The 11,356-nt window shown below is 48.8% G+C and overlaps 1 protein-coding gene across 4 annotated transcripts in view; it reads left to right on the top strand.

The window, feature by feature from the left end:
- Window positions 1–11,356, top strand: part of GRHL3 (grainyhead like transcription factor 3) — a 40,980-nt gene that overhangs the window by 13,818 nt on the left and 15,806 nt on the right. For 3 of the 4 annotated variants that reach the window (XM_017886481.1, XM_017886482.1, XM_017886480.1), the window contains exons 2-7: window positions 3,962–4,148; window positions 7,505–7,566; window positions 8,993–9,338; window positions 9,589–9,662; window positions 10,147–10,300; window positions 10,503–10,614. In XM_017886481.1, coding sequence (XP_017741970.1) covers window positions 3,962–4,148; window positions 7,505–7,566; window positions 8,993–9,338; window positions 9,589–9,662; window positions 10,147–10,300; window positions 10,503–10,614 — 935 coding nt within the window. The remainder of the gene's footprint in view (window positions 1–3,961; window positions 4,149–7,504; window positions 7,567–8,992; window positions 9,339–9,588; window positions 9,663–10,146; window positions 10,301–10,502; window positions 10,615–11,356) is intronic. The other variant, XM_017886483.1, reaches the window with a different exon arrangement.

Here is an 11,356-nt window from a genome sequence, read left to right as displayed (position 1 = left end):
TGTATTTTTTAGTAGAGACGGGGTTTCACCGTGTTAGCCAGGATGGTCTCGATCTCCTGACCTCGTGATCCGCCCGTCTCGGCCTCCCAAAGATTACAGGCTTGAGCCACCGCACCTGGCCCCTCATTTCCTTTTCACTTTCTGGTAGTTTAGTTCACTCTTGGACAGGGACACCAACAGAGAATCTGTGGAGGCCCCGGGGAAGCTGACCTCATAGGTTGGGAGTCCCCTGGTTTCCCTTCTTTCTTCTGGCCCTATCACCCATGAGTAGGACTCACTCTTTCTTAGAACTCTTTTCACATTGATCCAGTATCAGCTCCTGGGACAACTTTTTTTTTTTTTTTTTTTCCCCTCTCTCTCACCTACTGGCTCCTCAATACTCATTTGTAATCTTTAAGAGAGCAGAGAGCCAAAAGTTCTTGGATTTTAGGATTCAACACACAAGTCAATACTAACCTTATCCATTAAGACTTTCTAGAAGCCAAATACTTAGTTCTAGAACATGAGGTTATTGGTGGCAGGAGCAGGTATGGGAACCAGGGCACTGGGACTCCCAGCCCCTGACCAGAAACTCTTACAGTCATCATCTTGCCAGCTTCCTCCTGCCTTGTGTGGGTGGGAAATTCCTTTCTGCCTTGCAGCAGGGAATTAGTTCAATGTGTTTTGAGAAGGGAAATTTCCAGAATAGGAAAGGCATCTAGAAAAGAGACTAGCACAGGGGTTGAGCGCTATACTGTGTAGTCTGACAGCTCCAAGCTCAAGCTGAGCCTCCGTCACTTATTGGTTGAGTGACCTTGAGCAGGTGATATCACCTGTTTGAGTCTCAGTTTCCCCTTCTATAAAAGGAGATGATAATTCCTGTCTCTCAGGGCTAATGTGTGGAGTAGATGAGATGACACACAAAAATAGATGGCACTGTGTTTGCCAGTGGTAAGTGTTTAAAGTACAGAAGCTGCTGTTTATCAAGGAATCAGACTTTGAGATCCCAACAGTATAGACGGGAGACCTTGTAGGCCAGGAGACCCACCCAGGTGAATAGCAGACATTGTTCTTTTGTTTCGGTGTTACTTTATTGTTGTCTTCTAAAATTTATCTTTTTTAAAGGGTAAGATAACTCAGCATCAAAGCTGATAATGGTCAACCCCTAGAGTCAGCAGATTGGGGCTCCAGGCCCAGACCTGCCACTGACTTGCAGAGTAACCGTGTCTTCTACTACTTTGCAACCCCTCAATGTCTCACCCCAAGCTGACCTGGAACACAGTGATGGCTTGCATGAATTACACACTTGTTTTGTGCCAGGCACAGTTTTAAGCATTTTTCTTGTGCTGATGCGTTATCCTCATTATGTTAGTGGGGGGTGCTTTTATTAGATTTGTTTACAAATGAGGAACAGTGCTAAGCACTGGTGGTCCCCATTGACCCGGGGGTGGGATCGATCAGGCATTTCCCTGCTTTTCCCCTACCTCGTTGGTTGGGAGTTTCCATTAGCTCAGTGTTGGGCAGACAGTGAGGGTGGTCACCCTGGACTTGCTCAGTAAATTCCTCTAAACTCCAGGCCCAGGAGGCAATGAGGAGGGGCCTCTTCTCACCTCTCCTTGAGGCCCCTTGATTTATGGCAACAGAAACTCAGGGTGTGCCTCCCGCACACCTAGAACAGGAAAGTTTCTGTCATTTCTCTTTCCTGTGTGACAACTCCACCTCCCTTCCTCTCAGAGCCCAACTCCTCACACCCCGGGGCCCGGTGGGATGGGAGACGCTGATGGGAGACGCTGTCCTGGATGAAGCTGCTGGGAGAGCTGACGCCTCCTGTGTGCCGAGGTATGGCCTGGCCGGCTGTTCCCACTGCAGTCTGAGGATATGGGCCCGAGTGGCCTGGCAGCAGGAGGGTACTTCATGCACCTGATTACAGGGGTCTCTGCCTACCCACTAGTCTGCCACTGTGCCGCAGTTTTACCACAAACACATTTTTCTGCTGTGATAAAGACTGTACCCCTGCATCAATGGAAAAGCAGTGTGGCCGAGTGGCAAGTGTGTGCCTTTGTGCTCGATAAGGCTGAGTTGAAATCCTGGTTGTCTCATGGACCAGCTGGATGATCTTGGACATTTTCTTGTTCTCTGCAAGACACAGGTTCCTTTACCTTAACAGATGAAGCAAATGATCCTTACCTTGTAGTGTCCTTGTAAGAAGCAGGGCTAACGAACGCAGAACATTCATATGCATCATAGTAAGTCGCAGCTGGCATTGTTCTTAGGTTCCTAACGTGGGAGATTTTGCCTGGCCCATGTAGAAAGGGAGGCACTGGGAAACCAGGAGACCAGTCAGTGCCCACTTCATCACTGGGGCTCTCTCTTCATAGCCTGGACCACCCCATCTTCATACACTCTTTGCTCTAAATTGAACACAACCAGAACTTTTCTGCTTCTATGCCTTTGTTTGTGGTTAACATCATGTGCAGTAACCAGTGATTCCTCAAAATGTGGTCCCCAGACTACCAGCATCAGCAGCACCAGAGAAGTTGCTAGAAATGCACATTCTCAGCCACCCAGAGCCAGTGAATCAGACACCCTGGGGGTGGGGCCCAGTAATCTGTGTGTTTTTAAATTAATTTTAAATAAAGGACACAGAATAATTGTACATATTTATGGAGTACAGTGTAAGATTTCATTGCACCTTTACATTGTATAATGACCAAATCAGGATACTTGCCATATTTATCACTTTAAATATTTATCATTTCTTTGGGATGATAACATTACAAATCTACTCTTGTAGGTATCCTGAAGTATACACTACATTGTTCTTTGCTGTAGTCACCCTGCTGTGAAAGCGATCTGTGTTGTAACAAGCCTTCCAAGTCATGCTCATGCAGCTAAAGTTTGAGAACATTATTCTGTACCATTGCATCACCCTGAAGGGAGCTTGAATCCCCTCTGGGCCACTCACTTACTGGGACCTTGGACAACTCTCAACTTATCTGAGCTTTAGTTTCCTCCACTGTATAATAGGAATAATAATAGTATCTGCCTTGCAGGGTTGTTTCAAGTAACAGGGTAATTTATGAAATGTGCTTAGCTAGTGCCTAACACATGGTCAGTGTTCAATAAAGAGTAGCTATTATTTTTACCATTCTCATTATTTTTCTGTGTTAGGTCCCTGCTCCTTCCCCCCATTGCTGAGTGAAATAACCCCCAGTGCTGAGTTTCCCCAACGAAAATGTCTGCCTGCTCCAGAAAGCCTTTCCTGATCTCTCTCCTTTGAGCCCTTGTGGCTTGTCTCTCGAGCGATATAATGCCTTGTATTTGTCCAAGCTTCTCAGCACCAGTACCTGGGTCCTGCTTGCCTCTGTGTGCTCTGTAGCCTTCAACTCCAGTTCCTGGCTTCTGAGCAGCTGCTTGAAACTCTTAATAAAATTGGTCTGAAATGGCATTTCCCAGACCAGGTTCTGCCTAAGGGCTTCCTTTCCCTGGCTGTCTCTGTCATAGACCACGCTTTCTCCCAGACTTGAAATGATCTACAGCCTTCTGTGCCTTTCACAGTCTTGAGGACAACTTCTTCAGTAGAGCTCATGATGGGTTATCTGGAAATTTTATTCTTATCACATTGCAGCTTGTCATTGGCATTTCCCATTCTTTACACGAATTCTCTTTGAATAAGTACCTACTATGAAAGTATTTTATTGAATCCACTCTGTGGTCTTGAAGATCAGGATGATGGCCCTCATGCTGTGGATGAGGGAACTAAAGCCCAGGTCATCAGCTTCTACATGGCAACATTTGGAATTGATCCAGCTCCAGAGTTTGTATCCCTTCCGCTGCCCCATACTGCCTAATGGTGGCAGAAGAGACAGTTTCATGTTTTCAAAGCTAATAACTCTGAATTCCTGAGCGCTGGCCTGCAGGTGCCCATTCATGGACCTTCCTCTGGGATAGCCCAAATTTGACCCTCATTACTTGCATTCAGTTTCAGGTCTGTGCGGCTGCTAAAGAACGATCCAGTCAACTTGCAGAAATTCCCTTACACTAGTGAGGATGAGGCCTGGAAGACGTACCTAGAAAACCCGTTGACAGCTGCCACAAAGGCCATGATGAGAGTCAATGGAGATGATGACAGCGTTGCGGCCTTGAGCTTCCTCTACGATTACTACATGGTATGCCTGCCCCCTCTGGGCATGCCCCCCTTTTGACTGAATGGGTGTCTTCGCTTTCAGGCCTCATGGCTCAGCAGCCCACCATGACCACCCCAGCCCCTCATCTCTGGGCCTTTGCACAATGCTGTTCCCTCTGCCTGGCACCCTCCCTTTCCCATGGCTAATCCCTGGTCTCAGCTTAAATGTCACTTCATTCATTTACTGGAGGGGAGGCTTTCTTGTCTGGGTGCCCTCAGCAACCACCATCATCCTTGATGCTATCAAGAATGCTTAGAAGCTTGCTGTTTACATATTTATTTCTTCCATCTTCTGCATGAGACTGAGCTCCTAGAGGATCATTACCGAGTCTTCAGCCCACCATACAGCCTGCCACACGGTGCATGACACGTGCTGACCAAGTAGACAGTGCCTGACCCAACCCCTTGCCTGGTCCAAGCACATTCTATGACAGCAACACTCTTGTACCCCACCATCTTCTTTCTGCCCCTGTCCCTCGGATCTTACGTTTCCCTGTCATCCCCACCCACCTGGTACAGCCCCACCACCTGGAGCATACCTCCTGCTCTTTAACCCATTCCCTTCCTTCAGGGCCCTTCCCAAGGCCCACCTTCTCTTAGAAGCCATCTGCCACCTCATCTCCCTCTGCCAAGGGTCTTACTGTCCTTCCTACTCCAGCTGACATTATGTCTTGTACTGTTCTCTAACTGCTTCCAGGGTCTTGGCCTTGTCTCTGGGAGGCTGTTGGCTCTTGAGAATAGGAATTAGGCCCTCCCATATCTGATAAGTAGGGGTTGGGCTAGTCAGGAATCACAAGGGTATAATACATGATACAACCCCCCTCCCACCTCCAGTGCGTGTGCCAGACATTGCTAATGGATTGCAGCCTGCATTCTCATGAAGGGTACAGGTGGCTGCAGAATCTTTGTCAATGTAGTAGTCCAGGTAGGCCCTACCCATCTGTCTGAATTGTCACAAGACAGCAAACTGACATGCTGTCCCTGGGCTGGGTAACTGCTCCAAGAAACTTTCCTAGATTGGGGAATGGGGGCACACAGCTAGCCAATTCTTGAGAAACTTGAAGATTTAAAGCCACCTTGTACATAAGACCTCAAACTTACTAGCTCAAGAAGTATTTTATCCACTCTACCTCAAGAATAAAGGCACATTCTTTGCATGAACTCAGAGGCCAAGGGGGTTCCAGATAGGAGAAGGCCCAAAACTATCCTCTGGCTTTGGTTCTCCTTCTGGAATGGTCTGGTTACCCTACCCTCCTTCCTCCCCAGCAGACTGGTAGCATCCAGTGAGTGTTCAGCCCAGGTCAATGGAAGAGGAGTTTGAATGGCTGCCTCAGCTTGGGGCCATGGTAGGAGCTAGAATTCTAGATCTAGGTTCAAACTCTAGCCTGGGATTTATAGGTTGAGAATGGACCTTAAATTACAATCTGACTGCTTGTCCCCTTGGCAAGAAGCCATTCGGGGGCCAGGATGGTAGAAGAGAGGCTCTGAAGGTGCCACCGGTAATACTGGTTTTAGCAAAGTACAGTATCTCAGTGAGATACACCTGCCCTGGCCTCCGCATTCCAGAGCACTCTGGATTCAGAGAAGCCCCCTGGACAGTGAGGACATGGTCTGATGGTATAGAAGGAGCACTAAGTCGGGAATTTGAGACCTAGTCCTGCCACAGATGTGGCTTTGGGTAATATAGTGCTAAAGGCAACTGGTTACCATTTCTTACTGAATGTCCACCACTGTGTCAGGCACCTTCCTTCATACTCTCATGGGGTGTGATTAAGAGTACAGGCTTGGCCGGGCGTGGTGGCTCAAGCCTGTAATCCCAGCCTATTAGGAGAGGACCAGGCAGGGACCGGCTCAGGATCAGGAGACCATCCCTGGGCTAACATGGTGAAAACCCCGTCTCTACTAAAAATAAAAAAAACTAGCCGGGCGACCTGGCGCGGCGCCTGTAGTCCCCCAGCTACTCGGGAGGTCTTGAGGCAGGAAATGGCGTGAACTCCGGGAGGTCGGAAGCTTGCAGTGATGCTGGAGAATCCCGGCCACCTGCACTCCAGCTCTGGGCGACAGAGCGAGACTCCGTCTCAAAAAAAAAAAAAAAAAAAAAAAGAGTACAGGCTTTGGAGGCTATGCTGGGTTGGGGTCCTGGTTCTAGCTGTAACAGCCTTAGAGACAAATGAATTAGAATGTTCTAAGATGTAACAATATTATAATTATACTCGTGAAAGGTCACATTTATATAGTGCTCTCCATGTGCTAGATGCTGTTCTGAGCACTCAAAGTGACCCCTGAGGTTGGTATTGTATTATGATCTGTGTATAGATGAGGATATGAGGAATGGAGAGGTTAAGGGACTTGTGTAAGGTCACACAGCTAGCATGTGGTAGGTCTAGGAACTGAACCCAATAAATCTGGATTCAGAGTCCATGCTCATAAGTACTAAGACAATAGAGTCTCTCTGAGCCCCCATTTCCTCATCCATAGAATGGTGATGATGCTAGTAGACATCTCAGAGTGATTGTGAGGATTAAATTAGAAACGAGAAGGCACTTAGTACAAGGCCTAGCCCATAAGAAGTACTCTATTAAAAAAGTGAGTATTTTTTATTAACAAATATTCATAATCTCCTTTAAGTAGGTATTATAACCACTCACTTGACATATGAAGAAACTGAGTCTTAGAGAGGCGTAGTCATTTATCCAGAGTCACACTGCATTTTCAAGTGGCATTTCTAGGACTTACGCCAGGCCTGCCTGACTCCAAATTTCATGCTCCTTAACTACTAAGCTTGAGGTTCTTCTTCCCACTCCCTGACTTGGGGCTCAGACTAATCATAGCTAGAGCTCCAGCCAGTGGGAAGGACTGGAGGGTTTTCTAGTGACCAAGTGTATTAGTCTGTTCTCACACTGCTAATAAAGACATACCCGGGACTGGGTAATTTTTAAAGGAAAGAGGTTTAATTGACTCACAATTCAGCATGGCCAGGAGGCGTCAGGAAACTTACAATCATGGCGGAAGGGGATGCAAACACATCCTTCTTCACATGGCGGCAGCAAGGAAAAGTCCCGAGCAAAAGGGAGAAAGCCCCCTTATAAAATAATCAGATACGATGAGAACTCACTATCACAAGAACAGCAGCATGCGAGTAACCGCCCCCATCATTCAGTTACCTCCCACTCCCATGTGATTATGGGAACTACAAGTCTAGGTGAGATTTGGGTGGGGACACAGCTGAACCATATCACCAAAGTTACTTCCCTGCCTGGCCAAAGCTGCAAAAGGGGGTTGAGGCTCCTACCAGCAAAAGCTTAGCCATGCATAAATCCTTCCTTTCTCTCCTCTCAGGGTCCCAAGGAGAAGCGGATCTTGTCCTCCAGCACTGGGGGCAGGAATGACCAAGGAAAGAGGTGAGGCTTGCCAACACCCTCTGCCTCTTTGCCCTTCCCGACCTCCACCTGGGGCCTCTTCCACACAGGTTTGACTTATCCATTAGGCACAGGAGGTGCAGTGTTGAGGGCCCACAACACATTTTGGGATCCATGATAGTGTTTTCCTTTTAAAATTAAAAGAAAAAAATCAATATAATCCAACTTGGATTATATTTGTCTTTATACCAATATACTTATTAAAGATATTTTTAAATGTTTTGGAAGGGGTCAGTGAAGGCAGAGCCTAGGGCTCTTGAAAGTCCTAATGAAACTCAGCTTGAAAACACACACACACACACACACACACACACACACACACCCCAGATGCCTGTAGGCCATGTGGGCTGGAGTTTACTGAAAACAAACTTCAAAGCCTTAGTAATAGAAAAGCCCTGGAGGCAGCTTTTCTTTCTCAGCTTCAAAACCCTCTCCCCTGCAGTCCCACAGCCTCTTGGGGAGGGAGACCTGTGTTGGGGGAGGGACATCTGGGTTCCCATACTTCTTCCCCTGGCATTAGTGCCCCAGGGCATTGACGTTCCTTTCCGAAAGCAGGCCATGCTTATGGCTAGATGGGCACTGGAAAGACCTTGCCTCTCTTTCTCCACTTTCTCCTTCCTGGCTAATCAGGTGACTTCTCACAAATGACCCTGTCGTGCCTCTGCTGGGAAGCCTTTTGAAAAATTCAAACAGGCATTGCAGCTCTTCTTATAACCCAGCCTGGGCCTGCAGCTGGCTCAGGGCCAGTCCCCCCCACTGCCAGGAACAGTGGGTTTGGGTACATGGGGACCTTTCTCAAAACTAATTTTAAAAAATATCATTAGCTCTTCTGATTACAAAAGCAACACCAGTCTCTTGCAAAAGATTCAAACTCTTCAGAAATGTATAAAGTAAAAAAAAAATTCCTATAATCCTGTACCCCTCTCCTGCTGAACAGTTTGGGGTACATCCTTCCAGACCTTTCTCTAAACATGTGTTAACTATACTCACAGATACACATTTCCCCCACCCTCCCCACTTTGTACACACCCCGCTAGGGTTGACTCCATACAGTTGTTTTGAAGTAGGGACATTTTGACACAGAGACATTTGACTTTGGCTAAAAATAAATGATTAAACTTTCAGGTTTTTTTTTTTTTTTTTTTTTTTTTTAATTAACAAGTACTGTAATGGATAAAACAGATGTTGCTCCCTTAACCCTGAGCCTGTACTTGGTTCCATTCTCAGCACCTCCCTGCTCATCCCTGTAGCCAATTGGGCTGCTACAGTGACTTATTTTGTGCATGTTGGATGGGCCTGAACATTACACTGGATCAAAGGCCAGTGTGTCAGTTGCCTTCCACTCTAGCCAAGGACTCCCCTCTACCCCCAGAGAGAAGTATACTGAGCCCCTTTTCTTTCTCCCCAGGTACTACCATGGCATGGAATATGAGACGGACCTCACCCCCCTTGAAAGCCCCACACACCTCATGAAATTCCTGACAGAGAACGTGTCTGGAACCCCGGAGTACCCAGATTTGCTCAAGAAGAATAACCTGATGAGCTTGGAGGGGGCCTTGCCCACCCCTGGCAAGGCAGCTCCCCTCCCTGCAGGCCCCAGCAAGCTGGAGACCGGCTCTGTGGACAGCTACCTGTTGCCCACCAGTGATATATATGATAATGGCTCCCTCAACTCCTTGTTTGAGAGCATTCATGGGGTACCGCCCACACAGCGCTGGCAGCCAGACAGCACCTTCAAAGATGACCCACAGGAGGTGAGGGCCCATCCCCATTCCCTTATAGCATAGATATGTGTGTGCATGTACAGAAGGAGAGAAGATAGTGAACAGATCAGAGCCTTGGAATCCATCGGGGAAAGCATCCTAGAGCTGAGACAGGGTTGCCATGTACTATTGTCCAAGTTGTACACTGGACAACCTGCACAGCTGTAATGCACAGCCCTGGGCTGAGGCTCCCCAGAGTGAATGTGATCATTTATTCTCTTGGGGCTGTGTTTCTCTGCAGTCAGTGCTCTTCCCGGATATCCTGAAAACCTCCCCGGAACCCCCATGTCCAGAGGACTACCCCAGCCTCAAAAGGTAACTTGGTCTCCCTGGACCCTCAGACACCTGGGCAGTGCGCAGGAGGCTGCAGACAGAGCCCCACACTGTCCCCAGGGCATAGCAGGCACAGTCAGTGAATGAGAAGTGGGAGATGAAGGCAGATAGATAGAGGGAGAGAGAACGCTTCCCACTTCCTGTCCCTGGGCTGTGACAGGGAGCTCAGAACTTGCACCTTATCAGAAAACTGAGGTTCTTTTATCCTTAGTTGTCCCTGGTTTTGTCACCTCTCAAGGTTCTCTCTAATTTTCACTGGGCCCTCATTATTCAGCAGGATTGTGGCTCAACAAGGCCATTAAATAGAACCCCCAAATTGAGGAAACTGGGGCCCAAGGAAGTAAAGTTATTTTCCAAGGTCAGACAGCAAGTCTGTACCATAGCCTCAGGCTTCCTGCCCCACTGCTCTCTAGGGTACTTCCTGCCTGGGAGCCCAGCCTCACTGCCCTCTCCCTCCTCCCTGCAGTGACTTTGAATACACCCTGGGCTCCCCCAAAGCCATCCACATCAAGTCAGGCGAGTCACCCATGGCCTACCTCAACAAAGGCCAGTTCTACCCCGTCACCCTGCGGACCCCAGCAGGTGGCAAAGGCCTTGCCTTGTCCTCCAACAAAGTCAAGGTGCGTTGGCGTGGAACAGCTTCGGAAGGGGTGGAATGGGGCGAGATAGACCTCCTCCTTGGGCTAGCCACGGACCCTGGGGAAAGGCTGTTTGATTACAGCCCATGGCCACAGGGTTGGGGAAGCTGAGGCAAAAGGGCAGGCCAGTGGACCCAGGCTCTAGGAAGAGGCCGGGAGTGACTGTGACCAACTGTGCTTGCAGAGTGTGGTGATGGTTGTCTTCGACAATGAGAAGGTCCCAGTAGAGCAGCTGCGTTTCTGGAAGCACTGGCATTCCCGGCAACCCACTGCCAAGCAGCGGGTCATCGACGTGGGTGAGAGCCTTCTCAAGCCGCCGCTCCAGCTCTGCGCTCCCCCCAGCCCCGCACCAATCAGGCCTTTTTCTTGCTCACCCCCGTTTCCCCACCCGGCTCTGACCTCTGTCTGCAGGTCAAACACTGTGGGGTTTGCAAGGATTTTGCATCTGTTGACTAGAAGGTCTTGGCCTCTCTTCTGTTTTGCTTTGGGATAAACAGGGCCCTGGGGACGGACCCTAGCACTGTGAAATAAATAGGCCCCTGAGATGCTGGCCTGTTTGTCCCCATCAGGAGGCTGATGAAGACACAAAGGGACAAGATAAGGTGCAGGCAGCAGGTGGTTCAGAAGGCCTGAGGCACAGCACAGGATGTTCAGCTTTTGGGAGCTGGGCAGAGGAAAGGCTCTCTGTGGGTGCCGCCTGGTCCCCATCCCTAGCCCTGAAACAAGTGGGAGGCACAGCCCGCCCTCAAGTCTTCAGCTTCTGGCTCCCTTACTCCCTTCCTGGCTGTGTGACCTGTGTCACCTCACCTTCCTGAGCCTCGGTTTGTTCACCTCTCAAACGGGCTGAGGCCAGCTGCCTTGCCTGCTTACAGTGCTGATTTCTGCTTTGGAGCTGTGTGCACTGGGGAACACGATACACACAGGGGACTGTTTAATGACTTGTCCGAGAGGCTGGACAGCAGAGTAGTAAGGAGCATGGGTTCAGGAGCCAGAGAGATCGGAGCTCCAGCCCCTACTCTGCCTTTTAATAAAAGCTGA

Source organism: Rhinopithecus bieti, unplaced genomic scaffold, assembly GCF_001698545.2.
Source record: "Rhinopithecus bieti isolate Rb0 unplaced genomic scaffold, ASM169854v2 scaffold_14826, whole genome shotgun sequence".
In the NCBI taxonomy this organism is placed as follows: Eukaryota; Metazoa; Chordata; class Mammalia; order Primates; family Cercopithecidae; genus Rhinopithecus; species Rhinopithecus bieti.
The sequence above is the reverse complement of the archived record's forward strand: the minus strand, read 5'-3'. Positions and strand labels throughout refer to the sequence as shown.